At 43.3% G+C, this 19,056-nt stretch overlaps 1 protein-coding gene across 1 annotated transcript in view; it reads right to left on the reverse strand.

Annotated features, from left to right (window-relative positions):
* The window catches only part of DNAH1 (dynein axonemal heavy chain 1), a 132,947-nt gene that overhangs the window by 2,019 nt on the left and 111,872 nt on the right, over positions 1 to 19,056 (reverse strand). Inside the window, exons 56-78 of the mRNA XM_081847622.1 lie at positions 18,319 to 18,510; positions 16,392 to 16,559; positions 16,048 to 16,239; positions 15,455 to 15,586; positions 13,341 to 13,466; positions 12,846 to 12,965; positions 12,019 to 12,168; positions 11,272 to 11,432; positions 10,769 to 10,994; positions 10,475 to 10,670; positions 9,351 to 9,502; positions 8,077 to 8,273; positions 7,436 to 7,580; positions 7,033 to 7,191; positions 6,025 to 6,156; positions 5,271 to 5,441; positions 4,795 to 4,974; positions 3,613 to 3,789; positions 2,938 to 3,108; positions 2,082 to 2,212; positions 1,377 to 1,521; positions 828 to 1,034; positions 213 to 447 (exon numbers count right to left, since the gene is read on the reverse strand). Of these exons, the coding sequence (XP_081703748.1) occupies positions 213 to 447; positions 828 to 1,034; positions 1,377 to 1,521; positions 2,082 to 2,212; positions 2,938 to 3,108; positions 3,613 to 3,789; positions 4,795 to 4,974; positions 5,271 to 5,441; positions 6,025 to 6,156; positions 7,033 to 7,191; positions 7,436 to 7,580; positions 8,077 to 8,273; positions 9,351 to 9,502; positions 10,475 to 10,670; positions 10,769 to 10,994; positions 11,272 to 11,432; positions 12,019 to 12,168; positions 12,846 to 12,965; positions 13,341 to 13,466; positions 15,455 to 15,586; positions 16,048 to 16,239; positions 16,392 to 16,559; positions 18,319 to 18,510 (3,865 nt within the window). The remainder of the gene's footprint in view (positions 1 to 212; positions 448 to 827; positions 1,035 to 1,376; positions 1,522 to 2,081; positions 2,213 to 2,937; positions 3,109 to 3,612; positions 3,790 to 4,794; positions 4,975 to 5,270; positions 5,442 to 6,024; positions 6,157 to 7,032; positions 7,192 to 7,435; positions 7,581 to 8,076; positions 8,274 to 9,350; positions 9,503 to 10,474; positions 10,671 to 10,768; positions 10,995 to 11,271; positions 11,433 to 12,018; positions 12,169 to 12,845; positions 12,966 to 13,340; positions 13,467 to 15,454; positions 15,587 to 16,047; positions 16,240 to 16,391; positions 16,560 to 18,318; positions 18,511 to 19,056) is intronic.

Raw genomic sequence — 19,056 nt, forward strand, 5'->3', positions numbered from 1 at the left:
ACTGATAGATTACTGTAGCCTTTCTTAATATGTTGTTGAACTACAACTCCCATCATCCCTGACCACTACTAAGCTAGGAATCATGGGAGTTGTAGTCCTACACCATCTGTGGACCTAAAGTTGAGAAAGGCTAGATTCATGAGAAGAATTTCTAATACTGTTCCTTTCCAAGTTTTGGCATCCTTCACCCAACCTTTCCCTGAAAGGCTTACCTGCACGAGTTAATGTCTTGTAGATGGGACACAGATAGATGCCTTTGGTTGGAGGCTTGCGGTTAGGCACAGGAACTAGCCACAGGACTGCCATTTCTGTGTACAGCTCCTTTGGCCGTGACTCTGCAAGCTGAAAGAACATGGGGTCCCAGCGAGCCCCTTCCAGAAACAAGCCATGGATGTAACATCCTTCTGTAGGACGCTGAGTTAGTGCCTGCACAGGCTGACTCATCACCTAAATTGAGAGGGTGGGAAAGCAAGTTTTCATCAATCAATCAATCAATCAATCAATCAGGTAAAAGAAATGTGCCAGTTTGAAACAACAGAAAAAGAAGCCTGCCTGTGGGATTATATCAAAGGAGTTTGTCTGTATCTGAGCAGAATGATTGTGTCTAGTTGGGGATACCTGTAGCACCATTTACATAACAAACTACCGAATTTTAAAAAGTAGGGGTGCTCTGTGGTAATTGGGAACCACTACTGTAGTGGTTTAAATGTAATGGGGGACTAGGAACCACAGGTACCTTTCACTTGCAAAGCTGACACTTGGGTTTTCAGTAGGTAAAAGGGTAAAAAAACATCACTTGCTGAGCTTTTGATACATGATCCACTGACCTTGAAGTCAAAAGAGATGGTGTCTATGGATATGATAGACTTTCTGGCAAAGTTCTGCAGTGTCCCTGTTAGAAAAGCCTGTGGGAAGAAGAAGCCGCTTATCCAGAACACAGGTGGGATCCCTTTTTCAATCCACCTCTGCAAGAAGTCAATGCGCAGCAGCAGGTCGTTCACCCAGGAGGCCAAGGGCTTCAAGGAGGGATAGGCCTGTGGGAAGAATGGCGTTGGAAGAAAGAGCTGTTAAGCATCTGTAAGTCCCAGTCCTTTGAATTGCTATGAGGCAAACATTTTAAATGCAAATTAAAATTAACTCTACTTGGTCAGCCAGTAATCTATGGTGCTAAATTTCTACATGTAAGCAAGAAAAAGTGTTTTTTAAGGTTTGGCTTCATCTGTACATCTGTGAAGTTTCAGTCTGGCTTAGCGTTCCTTATGAAAAAACTGACCAGTCATAGCAGCTAAGTAGTGTAGAGGTGTTTCTCCCATTTTGCAAAACAACCTGCTGCACTGCTGCAACTACTAAAAACTGTGCATAGCACTCAGAAGTACCTTACTATTCCACATCTCTGGGACAATATTGTTGTATAAACTGATGGACATCAGTTCCAGCTGGGATGACATCACCACTAGGCCTTTGAGAGCTTTCAGCAGATCTTTCAAACTTGCTGCAATGACTGCCAGCAGACGATTGTATCTGTGCAAAATCAAGGCAGGTATTCTTGTTAAAAAAAAGAGGAGCAAACTAATCCAATGCTGTGATTTTAATAACTTCTGTGAGCATATATGGCTGCACTATTGTGTAAACTTGGGGATATCATGTTTAATTTATTTTGCTGATTTTCAACAAAATTCTCAACATTATATCATATGCAGCTCTGTAAAGGCTGTTTAAATTCATTTTCAGCGTAACTAGATATTAATATGTCTGAAATATGAATTCTGGGATGGGGAGGGGGTATTTGTTTCTTTCCACATTTCAATGTCAGAAAAGCTATAAATAGTTCAGTTTTCATAACCTTAAGCTGAAACACAAATTTATGTGCTGTGAGGGTAATGTAAATGAAGTTTGTCCTCAAATGCCCAAACAGGTGGAGAAAGGCAGCTCCTGCCTCATTTACCTGCCTGCAGATCTATTGTATCTACTTGCCCTCCCTAGCAGTTGCTCCTCTACTAGTTTCAGTTTACTAACTGTAAACTCTGAGAGGCACCTGCAGAGGAGTCCTGCAAAAAGCTGGGTTAAAGTAAGACTTGTACCTGATCACTTCCTGCGCCAAAACAGTGTTCATGGACTCCTCATACAGTACAGGATATCTCAACATTACTCTCTGCAAGTCAATGGGCTGAGGCACTTTCTCCAATATATCTTTTGAGGTCTCCTCCACAATCTAGAAAATGGATGGAAAAGACGTGGAAGCAACAGTTTGTGGGTGGAGAACTTCAGAGTAGCTTATTTAAACTGGGTGAGAGAAGACTCGTGTCTAAGATGAAAATTAAATTGTTTCTACTCTGTAATTTGTTTCTGCTCTCACATTACATATGCAGTTTATACTGCAGTCAGGCTGTAAGGTCACCTAACCTTTAAGGTGGGTGCCTTTGCACCCTTGAGATGTCTACTGTAAGACAGGTAGAGATCTTCACATAGCAAAGTAGTTCTGTAATGAGGACAATGCTATTCATTTTTTAAAAAAATATTCTGACCCTTCACAATTCAATTTCTGCACAAAAAAGTGCTGAATTCTGTGATCTGTAGAAATTATACACATTAAGTGCTGCTGAATATTATTTATTTTGCATAACATTCTGCATGATTTTTAGTCATGGCCAAGAGCTGTCATTGCCTCCTAGAACTCTTATTCTGCTTCCTTTCTGAGATTTCAGGAGACATTGCTCAAACACTTTTCAGGTTCTCTTCTCAGCCATAAGGACAAGAAATGTTTTTGTTTTAAAATGAAAGGGAAGATTCTCAGGAAGCTGAACTGTGCCCATTGTGGCATTCTGAGCCATTTCTGTTCTGCCTCTTGGTATACAGGCAGCTCTTTCTATTAAAGAGTATTTCTGGGTGGGAGTATGCACTAAGTTCATATTCCATTGGGGTGGCAGGTTTACAGACCTCTTCCCTGCTCCGCCCTCCTGCTGTTGATGTCTTTGGCTGAAGTTGAATAATGGCCCCAAGTAGTGCAAAAGTCTCATTCTGAGCAAAGGTGATGTTAGCATTGTCATGCAATCCGAAAATCTCAGGCATGTCATTGAGGGGAAGGCTCTTGATGTACTGGATGTATCCCTATGGGGGAAAATCAACATGCAGAACAATGAGGAGGAATTTCTTTAAGAAAGACCAAAAGTAAACTACTGAAAGAAAGGGAGAAACTGTTTCAACAGTTATAAAAGAACACATTCTAATAATAATAATAATAATAATAATAATAATAATAAAATTTATGTATATCCCACCCTCCCCAGCCGAAGCCGGGCCCAGGGCGGCTAACAACACTAAAATGGTGCAATAGTGCAAATTATTAGGTGTTTACCTGGTTAACCTGTCACTCAGGGTTTCAACCAAAATTTGTATTTTGGAAGAACTGTTACAACCCTTGCGACAGCATCGTGCATTTTGTTTCAGGAACAGACTCATCTGTGAGAAATCTTCCCAAATCTGATACAGACTCTTAGAAAAGTGGTTCACTTTTGAATCAATCAGGCACATACAGAACACCACACTCAGACTAGTATAGGTTTAATTCTTTCTATAGTGCAGTGTGTTTGCCTACTAGTTTATGCAACTTACATTAAGGTCATAAGTGGTACTAATCTGTTTGTAGACACCAGATTCTGAGTAAGAAAACTCTGGATTGAGAACATCTGGGTTGTAGAAATCTTCCAAAATATTCATGATGCAGCGCCTGTCCCAGTCATCCGTCACCCGGCCTCCATAGTTAATCTCACCTGCTGTGTACTTCAAAACCTACAAAAGGACAAGCACATAGAAATGGCAAAGGAGGTTGTGGCTTGGGTATAAGAGGAGAACAATTTGGGGCACTTTGCCAGCCCTCTTTTTCCATGTCAGAAGCCACCTTGAAGAACTGAAACACTCTCCAGGGAAAGAGCACCCATGCAAGAGATCACGAGTGCAACTGCCTTCTGTCATGCACAGGGATCCAAGTCTCCACCATCTACTTACACACGTCAATAACTTTTTTCTCTGGCTGGTTCAGCTACAGCATTAAAACAAGCACAAGATTGGATTGGCTTGCCTCAACTACTCCAAACACATGGTGTCTGATGTTTTAATTTGTTGGAAGCTGCCCAGAGTGGCTGGGGCAACCCAGTCAGATGGGTAACATATAAATAAGACATCATCGTTGTTGTTAATATTAGGGAAATAAGGGTACACCATGCTGAATGCAAGAAATGGATTTACAGTTAACAAGCGTGGTAGCAATGGATAAGAGGGTGCGGAAGGTTTGACAGTGGCTGGGAAGGCATGGCTAGATAGGCATGGTTTAATATTATTATTATTGTTGTTGTTGTTGTTGACAAACACTGACTAGTGATGAAGGCTGTGCAAAGGCAGATTATTTGGACCAGTCCAAATGAACCCAGTTTAAATATTTTGAGTAATTTAAACTGTACACAATATTCAGGCCCACTGCTTGGAGGCAGATAATCCTGTCGCATCAGAGCATGTGGCAAGAGAGGCCTTAAGTATATTATGCTGCAGCTGCTGTGTTGCAGCAAGTTATTCTACTGCTTCTCCAGAGAACTGAGGAGAAATGGTGAATATGTTCCGCCAAACGTGGAACTTCAGGCTATTTAGCAGTATTTCCAATAAGGCTAGAAGCACTATCTGACCCACTCCCCAAGTATTAGGTCACCTACATAATCCGTCTTCCTGGGAGGATTTTATTTCTTCACACACATTTTCTCACACCCCAGATTTCACCCTTGGCATGCACCACTCTCCTCCTACCTTGTAAGGGATGTTTTCATATTCATCCAGAAACATCTTTAGCTGGCTGATGCAGATGCGCAGATCTCCGTCTGTGAACTCATAAGGAATGTTGAACCCCAGTGGCCCAAACTTCCTCCTTTCCAGTGCATTCCCATGGAAGAGGCAAAGCGAGAGGAGCAAGGATTTGAACTCCGTAAGCTGCAAGATGCAGAAATAATGAGGACATGCATTGAGAAAAGGGTCCTAAGTGTCACAGGATAAGATGCTGCTACAACATTTCCATTAACAGTTGCTTCTAATGAGCAAGAAAGGCACCCCCCCCACACAATTTGGCTGTACACCACTGTAACGTGGTACCCTTTGTGCAAAGAGGCACAGTAGCAGTGGAGAGGAACAGGGACTGATTCAGAAGCTTATGGTAACCAATCCCTTGGCGGGAGAAAGGTAGGAATGAGGAAGTGCTGTCTGAGAACTTGGAAAATGGGACCTCTTACCTTGGTACAGGAGTTCAGAAAGTCATTGTTCAAGCTTAAGTAAGATTTCAGCAGATTAGCCTTTACTCCCCGTGGTGGCTCAATAGTCATCTTAGATCCGTTCTGGAGGATGGACACTGGAAACTTGTTACTAGGCAAACTGGTGAGCCAAAGTCTGAAGTCCCGGTGCACCTAGGCAATTAAAATATCAGCCATGTATAATCTGAAAGAGTTCCATTCTACTTTTTAGAAACAACTTTTCTACGGAAGAGTCTTTTCTCACTCCCATTAGAGTGTTCCTCCATCACAAAGAGACCAGCAAATATATTTTTCATAGGAGGGAACAGTCAATGTTTCTCCTAAGATATCCAGCTTACTCCTGTGAGCTTTCAAAGACATCCTGCAATAAGAATGTGTAAGGAGAACATTGAGAGAAAGTGACACTTGCTGCGAGTTCCTTTACAGAAGCAAAAAAATGCTCACTGGAGATTCTATTTCATCTTATTAACTTGCTCCCATATGGAGCCTCAAGATTCTGCAACTAATCCCTACCTCCTCCACCTTTTTTGCCCAGTTTCTTGTTGGCATTATAAGCATGCTCTGCAAAGAAAGTAGAAAACTCTAGAAAGATTGTGCCTAACTACTGCTGTCCCATCACTTTAACAATTTTTCTACAGCTACCTATAAACATTTACATAAGGATCCATGGAGAAACTTTACGGCTTCTGCTGAAAATGCACAGGGAAGCAAAAGCTGAAGTCCATCTGTGTGTCACCTTGTCAGGGTTGATGCCTTCAATGAGTCGTTCCAAAGAAGGCATCCAGCTTGGAGCCAGGTGGCAATTCTGGAAGAAGACCCACTTCCCACGCTCCATAGCACTGCGCATCATGGCTTCTGCACGGGGACCCTAAGAAGCAACACAGAATGACACAGTTAGCCACAGGTCAGTCAGGGTGGCTGTACTATGTCAGCAGGGAATTAGGGAAGGCAGAAAAACTAAGAAAGCTGAAAAAACTAAGAAAACTAAGAAAGCCAGGTGGATGGACTAAAAGGGAGTTGGTAGGCACCACCAATCAGCTGATTGTCAGGACTTGCATAACACTGTGCACTGAAACCCTGATGCCCATTGGGCCTTTTGTGTGCAGTGCCACACGAAAAAGGTCACCTGACAATGTGGCACCAGGTGATTGACAGGTGAGGTGGGGGATATAAGGATTTGGGCTGTCAGTTGGATCTAGTTCCCCACCCCTGACTTAGGGGCGTGAAGGTCACTTAGAGTGTTGTAGGCTCTCATAGAATCATACAGTTGGAAGAGACCACAAGGGCCATCGAGTCCAACCCCCTGCCAAGCAGGAAACAGTCCATGTCTGCCTGCAGGAGACACCCATACAAGATGTAAGAAGGAATCAGGACAGCAAACATGATTAAGAGTTTCACGACACTAACAAATTTATTATGTCACCAGCTTTTGTGGATCAGAGTCCACAAGTGTCGTTACCCAGAATTCCTGAAAGCAGGAAAGTGTGTGAAACAGGTTTGCAGTATTTTGTAGTGGGTGCTGGAAGAGCTGAATTCAGCTCCCCCCAGGTGAAACCTTGTACTTAGACATGAAAACTCAGTAGTGGACTTGAACACATCCACTGCTCTTATACTTAGTTATCCACTCAAAGATAGTAACGGCAGGAATCTACTTCCAAAGTTCTTTGGAAAAGAGCTACAGAGCAATTAATGAGGATCAGCCATGTTTTAAGGGATGTGCAGCACTATAGCACTGGGCACTTACTTGTCCCTGTCCAAGAGAAATTGCAGATAGTTTCTTAGAAAACTTCATTTCTTCAGCAAATTTATAGAGATCAGCAGCTGGGTCTGTGCCGGGAGAGAGGACGAAGATAAGAGGGGTAGTAGCGGCAGATTCCTTAAACACCACAGAGAGGTTTGCAGTCTGAAATGGGAATAAAGGCGGAATTTTTCTATTAAGCACTGGTAGTAGACAACGGAGAAGATATTTGCTCAGAGTCAGTGCACAGCGTTTCCCCGTCTTATGCTTTGCTATCTAGTGTTGGGAATAAGGCCATGGCTAGACTTGAGAAAGAAGGCGGCAGGATGAGACAGTATGAGGTGATGGTTTTGCCAAACATCTATCTGCTCACCCTTCCTACCACCCACGCTCAACTGCTGGTAGCTACCTGAGGCTCAATGAAGGTCTGCCCCAAGTTGGCAGCCACAAAGTCCTGCATTGCATTGGTGACTTTGTCCCCTCGCAGGCAACGGAGGACCAGCAACTTCTGGAAGGCATCTAACTTGGCGTCCCACAGGCCAGGCAGATGCTCCCTGCAAGAGAGGAAAGGGCTGTGTCAGGTTTTCACATTTCACACTGAAAATGTAACAGGCATAGGGCAAGACGACAGGCTTCTCAGAGTGGATTTCATGTGGTAACTATAATGGGATCAATCTTTGTGAAAGATCACTTGATGGCTGTGCTCTAGCTCCACTACTGGAGGCAATATGCCTCCATACACCAGATTCTAGGAATCATAGGTGAGCAAAATGCTGTTACACTCAGGTCCTGCTCGGGAGTTTCCATAGCATCTGGTTGGCCACTGTGAGAACAGGATGCTGGACTAGCTGGGCCTTTGGCCTGAGCCAGCAGGGCTCTTCTGATGTTTTTAAGGGGCTGGCAAGGTCAGTAACAAATGTCTAGCCATTTTCTGGGCAGAATTACCACTGGCAAGCAGTGGGGGTGAGGGATGGGGAAGGGGGGGGCACAGCCAAACAAAAAACAGTACAGGACCTACAACCCTACTGGAAACTGAAGGGGAAATGTCACCTGTGAGGTTCTGCGCTGTCAAAAATTGCTCGGAAACCATTCAGATTTGCCACAAAATCATCTGCAAAGCTGGAAAAATTGTGTAGGTTGGTCAAGGCCAAGATATCATTCCATGCTCTTTCGTATAACCATGCAGGAGCTGGATTATCCCGCATGGTCTTAACTGCACCACCAGAAATTAGGTATCGCCATTCATCCTGAATGTAAAAAAATCGCAAATAATAAGACAGGAAGAATTAGACTTTCTGCTTGTGAAATTTCCTTCCATGAACCATGGCCAGAAGTGCCAATGTATGGAGGTGTTCACCTCTCTGGCCCACAGATGGCAGGCTTGTCAAAATGTTTGCAGACTCTTGACGAGGGACCAGTCAGCATGATAAATTGTCAGGCGGGGCAACCATCACTTCCATAAGGTATGTTTGTGAGGACAGTTCTGCACTGGTCACAGGTTTAAGAACAAAGGTATGTAATACTGCTCCCCCTTCCCAGAAACGTAACTTTCAGTGACACTACTTAAGTTTGTTAAGGATGCTGGGATTTGTAGTTCTACAGTTCCCAGTATTCTTTTTTTTGGGGGGGGGGAGGTCATGTGCTTTAAATGTGTGTTGGATGTGCCTTAGTGTATGGAATGGATTTGCCCCAGGAATATATGTCTGGAAGCACACCGTAGCAGTAGCTCTACAAATTGCAACTGCTGTGGGGAACACAAACATTACATGGATGTTTTCTGCAGCAAACAGATGCTCCTCTGCTCAGGTAAAGGGAACTGGGTGCTTGTCACTTCTCTTTTCCATCTGAAACAGCCTCCCATATTCCTTCCCAAGGGTCACCCAGCCACCTCACCCCTATAATAGATTTTCAGGAAGTTCATGGAGCCGCAGAAGGAAAGGGAAGGTGGGAATGCCTCATTTCATGAATTCTGTTCCATTCACAGAAAGAGAGATAGGATCAAGTTAGCAGGTGGTTGTCACACACACTTCTCTCTCTCTCTCTCTCTCTCTCTCTCTCTCACACACACACACACACACACACGCACACCTGGCGTAATCAGGTGTCCCAGATGCCTGTATCTGAACATTCTGTGCCACCAGTGAAACACAGGGTGGTGCCTTCAACCAATTTTAATAGGTGATGCTGCATTTTATCAATGGGCTATGCTTTAAGACATGTTTGTTGTACACTGCGTAGTTACATGCTTTGAAAAGCAGTCTCATAGCAGTTCATGATCGTACAGATACTTGCTTAAAAGGGTCCGAGGACATAGTTTCACTGACCATGTCTATTTTGCCTTCATTCATCATGATCCGGATGCAGACCAGAAATGCAAACATGAGCTTATGCTTCTCAAAGAGGCTCCGACACACATTGCTGTAGAGGCTGAAGGTGAGGTACTTATTGATATTTGCTATTCGCTTCTTTAGGGTGTCTGAAAATAAGAAATCACAAAATAACAATGCAGACAGCGAGTAGGAGGAAATGACCCACAATATTCCCATATGCTTTAGCACTGTGTTCATTATTCAAGAGGCCTTAGGCCTGCACTAGTGAGCCAGAAAAACTTCTCATGCCTCCTGTCTGGTGCTGGCATACCGAACACTGCCTGAAGAAATAAAAACTGCTAGGATGGCTGAAGGCCATTTAAAAGCCAAGTGCTTTGCACTGATAAGGATACCAAGTTAAAAGCTAGTGCTTTAAAATAATTCTCTCATACAGAGCTTGACAGTAGAACAATTTAGATATGGTGAGGGAAGGGCAGACGGCATCAGGAACACCCACATCTCTGGATTACATACTAGTTCTACAGCATAAATGGCTGAATGTTGCCACCAGCATCACCTGAAATGATGACCATCTATAGATTCAGTAAAGTGGATTTTTTTCCTGAACCCCATACAGAAATAATCTAGGATCAAGCTGAAGTTCATTGAGATTCTGCAACTCTGGCAATAAACTAGTAGGGGCTGATTATGATCCATAATGAGTAGATGTACTCTTAAAAGGTTTGTGTGCCAATTTTATTCCAGCACTGAGCTCTACTGGATATTGAAGTGCAAGGATGAACAAATCTCCAGTCCTTCAAAAGTCTGAACATCTTCCAGAAGAACTGCAAGACCACCTATTAATTTTGGGATGGCTTGTAACAAACATAATGGGATATAGCATTTGGGATCACCAATACATTATATTTTTACTTAGGTGAGGTTACTATCCTAAGGCTAACAACTTTACTATGCAAACATAATACTTTAGAAACTCTGAACATTCGGACTATGAAATTGTCGTTTTAGTGTTGATCAGAGTATGGCCCCTTCCAACTCTACAATTCTATAGTTCTAAGTGAGACACGGAGGGGTTTGGGATGGGATTCTCTTCACACACAGCACATTATCAGAGGTACCTGCTCTCTCAGCGTTTGCAATTCCTGTCAGAAATATGTTGAGGAACCATTCCAATGAATACTGGTACATGGGATCGACATTGGCCAAGTCTGAGACACAGAAGAAGAGAATCTGGGTGCGGACAGCCACAGGCACATACTCCAGCCGGGTGATGTCAATATCCTTCTCTGTCTGTTCAGCTACCTTCACTTTGGCCTGCAGGAGATTCAAGACCGAGACAAAATGCACCATTCCATATTAAGTCAAAACAAACAGCTGACAGGCTGCAGTGGAAGTGCAGATTAGTCACCAACCTGAATCTCCCCCGCTTTTAGTTTGGATGCCTCCAACACTTTGATAAGCTCCAGATCATCAACAGGGTTCCCCTCAGAAGAGCTCAAGCGGTACAGGATCTGATCTTCTATCTCCTTCAGCTCCTGTCGCATCTTGGCATTACTGACAATCAATTGGTTCTTGGCCTCTTCCAAGTCAGGCCGCTCTTCAGCTACCACTTGGCCTAGCAGCTGATCCTCTAAGCCACTGTAAAAAGAACAGAAGTAACCACACATATTACAATTTGAACAACAAAGGGTCATATGGAATCTTCATGTTCTATTAGAGCTTGGTTTCAGACTTTCCCCAGCCGCAAACTGCATGCCTAGCAGGGCTCAAATTCACAGTTCCATCTATCAAGATTGATGGGATGCAACTTCTGTCTCAGAACTACAGGTGGGGAAAAGCAGCTGACATGATTAAGCCCAAGGAGAGTATCAGAACACTTGCTGGCATCAGCAATGAAAAGTAGAGCTGGTGTTACCTGGGGGATAGGGTGAAGTTAATCAGCGTAAGCTTGGTGGACAGCTCTGGTGTGTAGTGGGGATTAGGTAGGTTGGTGGTGATGTACATCTTGAAGTCCTCATGGTATGGAATGATTGTGTCTCCCAGCTTCAACACTGTGCTACCTTGCTGCTTATAGGTCTGTATATCAGGAAAACAAGTAAAAAGAAGAAGCAACAAACATCTGTGCAAACAAAAGAGACACAATTCTGTAACACATAGTAACACAACTTTCATAGCCAACTCTGCCCAACAAATTCATGTTATTGAGAGTGTACGGATAGTGTGGCTTGGGATGGGTAAAAGTAGATGGTAATGGTGAGGCCAGAATGGATTTTTGCATAATTTCTGGGCTAGTATCAGTCTACAACCAGAAGACAAATTTGCACGTCTCGGCATCAAAGCTGCTTCCTAGTCCCAGTTGGTCCAGCATATCAACACATATTAACAAGCATTTCTCTTTCCTTCATTTTATGGATGATAACAGGGGAACAGCAGCTAATAGAGGTAAAACCAGCAGTCAGGGGAAGAAGTAAGCCTTCTCCACCCAAAGCTTCTCAACTACAAATCTGCACCTTTGTAACCCCAATTCACACAGAAGATGCCAGTTCTTAAAGATGAAAGGCATTCCAACATTAGAGTAGCCCCTTGACTCAGTGCTGACAGCAGAAAAGTTGCCAGTGCCTGCTAATACTTTATCAAACAGGCACAGACAAATCAGAGGCACCTGTTTTAGCAGGACAGGTTCAAGGGCCGGATCCAGTTCTTCACCAACATTCTCCAGTAGGAACGGCTTTCCAAAACGAATGGCATTCTCCAAGCTGCGCAGGAAGTCCCGATCACTGAGCTTAGATGTATCTAACCCACTATCTCTCTCCTGAAAAACAGAGAAGGTGCAGACAAACTCAGTACAGGTGATAAGTGGGGGCCTGCTTGTGTGAATGTGGAACAACAAATGGAAAATTGATTAAAAGAAACATGGGGTGGGGGTGGAGAAATCTTGAGTATAAGAATCCACTTTGTTAATAAATTGAACACAGCGAACACCCAGACCTGCGACTCTACAATGTGTGAAAGCAACCAAAAGGAACACTTGTGTGATAACCACTTTCTCTGCTCATATTTCTTCATGATAACAGTTCAATGCCCCGTTCTGCTTTTGCTTTTTGATCACGGTTTTTCACATTGCAAAATCAATACTCAGAATTGGCAGCTGAACCTTCAAACCCATGAAGTTTGGTTTTCTGCTTTAAAATTCTTAAACCATATTTCCATCATTTCATGAAGGAAAGAGCAGAATCTTTTTTAAATAGTAATAATAAGATAATCAGAAGATTCAGATAACAAGGGTGTATTTTTTTTACATTTGCATTTATAGTTTGCAAACTGGGAATTTTAACAGTGAGATGTAAACAACATGCTTTTATAGGAACTGAGATGTAAACAACATGCTTTTATAGGAACAGAACTTCAATCTCAGAGATAGGATGGGGTACCAAATCCCCTGGTACCACTGAACTGGATTAATGACTTTGCAGAAGCAGAAGCCCTTACCAAGTTTTTTATCCATTTGTTGGCTTGTCCCTGGGGGTCTATGAAGAGAGTCCAGCGCTGAGAGAACTGAGTTATCATTCCATTCTCCACAGATAATGTATCATTGGGTAGACCTGCAATCTGAATAAGAACACGTCATTTTAACAGTAAGCACAAATTCTGGGTACTCTGCCCCTAAACAAAACTGCACTGGCAATAACATATGGTCTGCAGCAAGGAAAATGAATTTATGTAACCTGTGCAAAATATGTCAATCAAGCAAATTTTCCATAATTTAAACTTCTGCTAGCGGAGGAGAGGACAAGGTGAGGTGTGCAGTGCAACCCATTGTATAGTTATTCTGTGATTCACTTCTTCTTGAGTTTTGTCTACAATGGAATTAGGGCCCGGGAAACCAAAGCCATGTCCACATAGCTAGGATTCAGCCCCACAAGTTATTCAAAGCATGGGAACACATTTCAAAACAATTCAGTCAGTGTATACTGTTAAAATTACCTGCCAAGATCGGATTTTCACTGGGTCTCCAAGTGTGCCTATCAGGTTTGGTTCTTTCGTGTGTGGAACATTATACGTCTCAAGCTTACTTATCCATTCATCATAAAGTGAATTGCGGTATTGACCCTGCAAAGGAAAACTATGCACTGATCTTAAATCAGTATTACAGTTAGCTAAATTAGGCCAACATGCTGAAAAAGAGAATTGAAGCCCACATGCTTAGCTGTTCCAATGGATTGTCTAGCATCTTGTTCACACAGTAGCCAACAACATACCTATAGGAAGCTCATGGGACATGAGTGCAACAGCACTCTCCCCACTTGTGCTCCCAGGCAACTGGTATTCAGCAGTTCATCACTGGTTGGCGCAGTGGGGTGATGCTGAGGAGCCATCCTCCCAATGCTGGTGTTGCTGCTGTTTACAGCGTGGTGATGGGACAAGGCAATGGTGAGGTTGGGGCTACTCTGGTGCTCCTGCTGGGGAGCCTGTGAAGCCCCAGTTCTGCTGCTATCCTGCCCCTGCACTGACCTGTTAAGTGGCAGAAATGCTGGTGTCAGGAGGGCGGTTCTGCAGCGCAGCCCACCGTGCAAACCACTTCTGTACGCAGCCATCGTGACTAGTAGCCACTGACTGCTTTCTCCTTCATGGATTTATCAACATCTCTTTCAATACCACCCAAGTTGGTGGCCTTTACTGCATCACATGGTGGTGAAAGAGAACTTCCTTTGGTCTTTCCTAAATTGTCCAACATACAGCTTCATTGGGTGACTCTGGGTTCAAGTATTAAGAGAGAAGGAGAAAGAATTCTCTCTATCCACTTTCATCTACACCCTGGATAATTTTCTATACTTCTATCATGCCCTACTCCTTACTTGTATGTTTTTTTCTAAACTGAACTGTTCCAGCCCCTTCTTATTTTGGTTTCCCTTTTCTGCACCTTTTCCAGGTCTACAATAGTCTTCTTGAGATGAAGCAATGAGAACTGTACATAATAGTCCATGTGTGACTGCACATCAATTTTTATAAGGGCATTATGATATTGGAAATTTTATTTTCACTCCCTTCCCTAAATGAGCCCGAATATGGAATTCCTCTTTTTATATTGGGTTGGCATTTTCGTTAATCTATCTACCTTGACAAAGAATTATTTCCTGGACAGTGACCGCCAATTCAGGCCCCACTAGCACATAGGTGAAGTTAGGTTTTTAAAAACCCAATATGCATCACTTTATACTTGTTAACTATCAATTGCACTGGCTGTTTCTCTTGTGGGACAGATTTAGTAAGTAGGAGAGGATGTATTAATTACAATTATCATTCCAGTCTCCCCATGTGTTTGGGATTTAAACGTTTAGAATAATCAGCTTAGCGTTTGCACTTAGAAACCTAGCTGGTCAGAGTTTCAGATTACTATCCCTTGGCAGAAAAAATAAAAGCTAAGGAAAGGCTGCAAAACCTATTTAAATCCAGTTTTGAAGCAAGCTCGCTTCCCCCTTTTTAGTTACCACACTTGGAAAAATAATCAAAACAAAAACTGTAAAGTAAGTTAAAAATAGCGCTTACTTAAAGTCTTGCACTCATTTTCAACAAACACCAGCAAAAACAATGCAGGTAAAAATACTTCTAGGTTACAAAATTCATAGTTAAATTATAAGATTCAACTATGTCAGCACATGGGGAGAACACAGACAGACAACTATCTCCATCAAAAGCATGGTGCAAAAGGACAAAGAGAGAGAGAGAGCAACATATGTCTGATTTCTTCCTGCCACTGGAAACAGGGGAAATGACATCACACAGAGCTCTCTCTCCACCAGTTACATTCCTATGGTCTAAGACTGCCCATTTAGTAATTAATAGCTCTGTGGCCATTGGCCCCCAGACTTACTAATTAACAAGAATATGCACTGTTAGATTTTGACTGCAACTATCCCAGTTTCAACCCTTGTATGTTTGACAATTCAGCACTATGCCACTATGGTTTAGCTACAATGTGGGATGCAGCAAGAATTTGACCCAGAAACATATTTTCTCTTGGGGAACTTATTCTGAACCAGAACTAAATCAAGACACTGATCAGGTATTCTGGAAAATAAAATATTTTTCCTACTCACTGTAAAAGGGCCCATGTATGCTATAAAGCCAGCTGAAGCCAACACATCCCCTGCAATGTTGTTAATCATATAATCCAGGTTCTGGACTGTTTCCTGCCAGCGTATCCTTTCATCAGCCAGGCCATTAATCAACTGGAGAAAAGAAAGATTGACATTAGTTTCTTTCTCAAAGAAGCTCCACCAAACCCCAGCAGAAAATGCCGCAGGAAAACAGTGACTGGGACTGCCTACCTAAGCCCAACTACTGATATATGGGAAATGAAAAAGCAGATTTGACACCCTGCTGTGATTAAGGCCACAAAATTACTATCGATGAGGATATGGCAAACTTACTCGGGCGGACATAATTGTCAGAAGAAATTGGTGGTTTTACTAGTATTCCCCCCCCCCCCAAGTTTCTGGATTGCAATTTGGAGATTATGTCTGTCTCTTTAATAGCTCGGCTGATGTGAAACAAAAGAAAGCTGTTTCTTCACCCCCAGTTCTTTCCTTCGGCCTCTGCTCCTGTCTTCCATCTTCCCCAACAAGTGGTAGGTGAGGCCTGGTGAAGGGAATGGGGGAGGAGAATCCACAGTTGTGGCCGTGGTCCTTACCTTGTCAGCCCGACCCAGTCTCTGCTCACACTGATCACACTTCATCTCGAGTTCCTCTTTTGTGGCCAGAGTACCTTGGTATTTGGCCTGCAGGTTGGCAATGCCATCTTCCACCTCTCGAAGACGCTCCTTGGCCTCATCCAGAATCTTCTGTGTGGCCTGGAGGTCTTCTTCAGCCTCCCTCAAGGCTTGCTGTGGAGAGAGAGAAATTTTTTGTGATTGTCAAGTTCTGCCATAATTCCAAGGAAAATAATTGTGGTTAGCAGCAATGGGGCAGGCAGAGGCTCCATTCCGTTTTAGGTGTACATGCAATAACTTTGAAGAAGCACTGCTGTAGTTCTTACTCGTTTTGGCTCCACAGCTTTTGCCACGAAGTGATACTTATGCATGGCCCTGACCCACTGGCAGATAGATGTGCAGGCTTTGGACACTTTGGCTATGGCTGCTGGCTGAAATTCGTCACTGTCGATATATGGCTGGATCAACTTAATTACTGAATCTGCAATGTTATCCTGAAAGGGTTAAAGAAGAGATTATGAGTGCTGGGAGCATCAAGGCCTGAGACATCAGGGGAGTCAGCTGTGAGGCAGAACCAAACCCCATGGCAAAAATTCATCAGTGTGGCAGGCAAAGCATAAACTCCCAATTGTGCACTCCCTTCTTTGTTTCTAGCTTCAAGCCAAGCTTATGCATTGCTTGTTCATTCCTTCAAGATGGCTTCTATTACTGCAAGGCAATGTGTTTGGTTTGTGGGCAATACAAGCTATCATTACCTCCTCGAAAAGTGGAAGGAAAGGAAACCATTTATTTTCATCTGCTGGTTCAGGCCAAGAATCAAAAGGTGAGTAGGCCAAGGAGTGTCCAGTGACTAATCAAAGTCAAAAGGACAACTGAGTATTCCTCGCATCACATCCCTTAATTGGGAACATCAACACTGACATTTGCTTCATAGCCAGCTTGTGACTACAGATAGATGCATGGTCCATGTTTTACGCAACCTTAACCTGGGAATAAATCGAGCCATTTCCTCCCTAAATTGGGAAGTGGAATGAACTTGACCCTCTTTCCCCATTTCACAGCCAGGGATTGCTTGCACACCTCCCAGATCCCTGGCTGTCAAATGACAGCTTTGTGTGGCCAGGAGAACTCTCCCCTGGCTAAGGGAAGCATCTGGGGCAAGCAGGCTTCACCTTGTAAAACCCTTTAGCCTGAAGGATTCTCTGCAGATATAAGGTGTTTATTTCCACCAGCAGTTTCACTGGGTGTGGCTTCTTTCAACCCCTCTGTTTAACTGTTTAATTGCTACATTTAATGGAATAAGGTACTATAAAGGGGCTGCACCTCCTAAGAAATGTGGGGTGGTTGGTCTCCAACAGGGGCTATACCTGTGAAAATTAATCTTAGGGGCAGGAGACTACTGGAGCAACAGGGTCTCCTGTGAGTAGTGGCATTTCTGCATAAAATCATTTTTCAGGTGCATCTTTTCAAAGCAGCCCTGATGGGCATCAATGGAGATGACTGCTTTGAAAGATTTCACTGTCACCAAATGCTTCCTTGCCAGGAAAAGCCCTTGCCGAACTTCTCCTGGCTGTGTTTTTGGGATTTGTGGCATGGGTGGGAGGATATTAAGCCAGGAGTTCTTGTCTCCCTTGGATTTTAATCTACTCTGAGGATTTGCAAGGATGGCTGCTTCTCTGAAACGCACACCGTGAGACCCTGGAGCTCATATCCAGGCTTGAGCCAAAAGAAAATAAAGCGGGGAAATGGTAGATGCCTCCTCCCTCCCTCCCTCCCTGCCAAATACGTCAGATTAGGTGAGGTTGTTAGGGGAAGAAAAAGGGGCATCCTAGAAATCCCTACCCAGAGATGTAGCATATTGGATGTATTATTTCTCTGAAATATACGCCCATTAACTAATTAAATTGAGCTTTACTAGCGTGAACCAAAAAGCTATGAGAGAAAAGCATTTGATTGACTAGATGGCAAGCTTAAGTCCCACAATTATGCCAGCTACACTAGTACTTAGGCTTGCCCTTTTTCTTTTTTACTAGCCCTTGCTCCTGAGCTTTTAATAACAACTCCCTCTGTAGACTTTAGCAGACGAAAAGTTTATTCCCATGCCAGGAAGTGCTTCGCCTGCTGTTGCTTCCAGATCAAGCTGTTGCTAAAAGCACAGGAGAAGCCAAGGCCGTTTTATTCTGGTCAGTTGGATGGGAGGAGCATGGAAGAGAGAGAATGACTGACTGACTGACTGACTACTATGGTACTTACCTTATCATATTTAAACAAGCTTTCAAGAAATTTCCCTGGGTCCTGAAGAAGGACTTTGCCAGGTTCCCAATAGTCATCTAACTTGGAACCTAGTTTCTCTCCTGCCACTTTCTTGGGCTTGATACCCTTCATAATGCAGACAGCTTCAATCACCATCTTCACTCCAAGTGGAGGACGCTGCATCGCTCGCACCTAGTTGAAAACATGGGGGAAAGAAGTGGATCAGTAATTCAGTATAATGTCACATCTGCTGGAGGGCATTCCTAACTATCCTGGACTTCAGTACTGAGGCATGGAATAAATCAAGATTACAAAATGGTCTTTAAAAGAGCACCAACAGTCATAAAGCTGAGTGCCCTTTCTCTGATCATTGCCATTGTTTATAACACGCTATCCATGTACACAACACTTTACAAACAAAGAAATGATAGGTCCCTGCCCCCAAGGGGCTTACTGTCTACAAACTGACACAAGGAAGACAACAAAGGAAGGGGTAAAAGGGGCAAGAATATGATATTACTTCAGTGACATGTATTTAAGCTTAGTTATAATGGGGGCATGAGGACTAGTGGGGTTCTGCTAAAGGCTACATGGAAAAGTAGGAGGGGTTTGAAGATAGGATGGCATCATGGGGACATTCTGGGAGGCTGCAAAGAGCAAAAGACCTTTGGGCAGCAGAGGGTGGCAGAGAGGGACAAGTGAAGATTACAGGCAGGAATGCATCAGGATATATGAATG

The sequence above is a fragment of the Podarcis erhardii genome (assembly GCF_964252035.2).
Source record: "Podarcis erhardii genome assembly, chromosome: 2".
Taxonomy (NCBI): domain Eukaryota; kingdom Metazoa; phylum Chordata; class Lepidosauria; order Squamata; family Lacertidae; genus Podarcis; species Podarcis erhardii.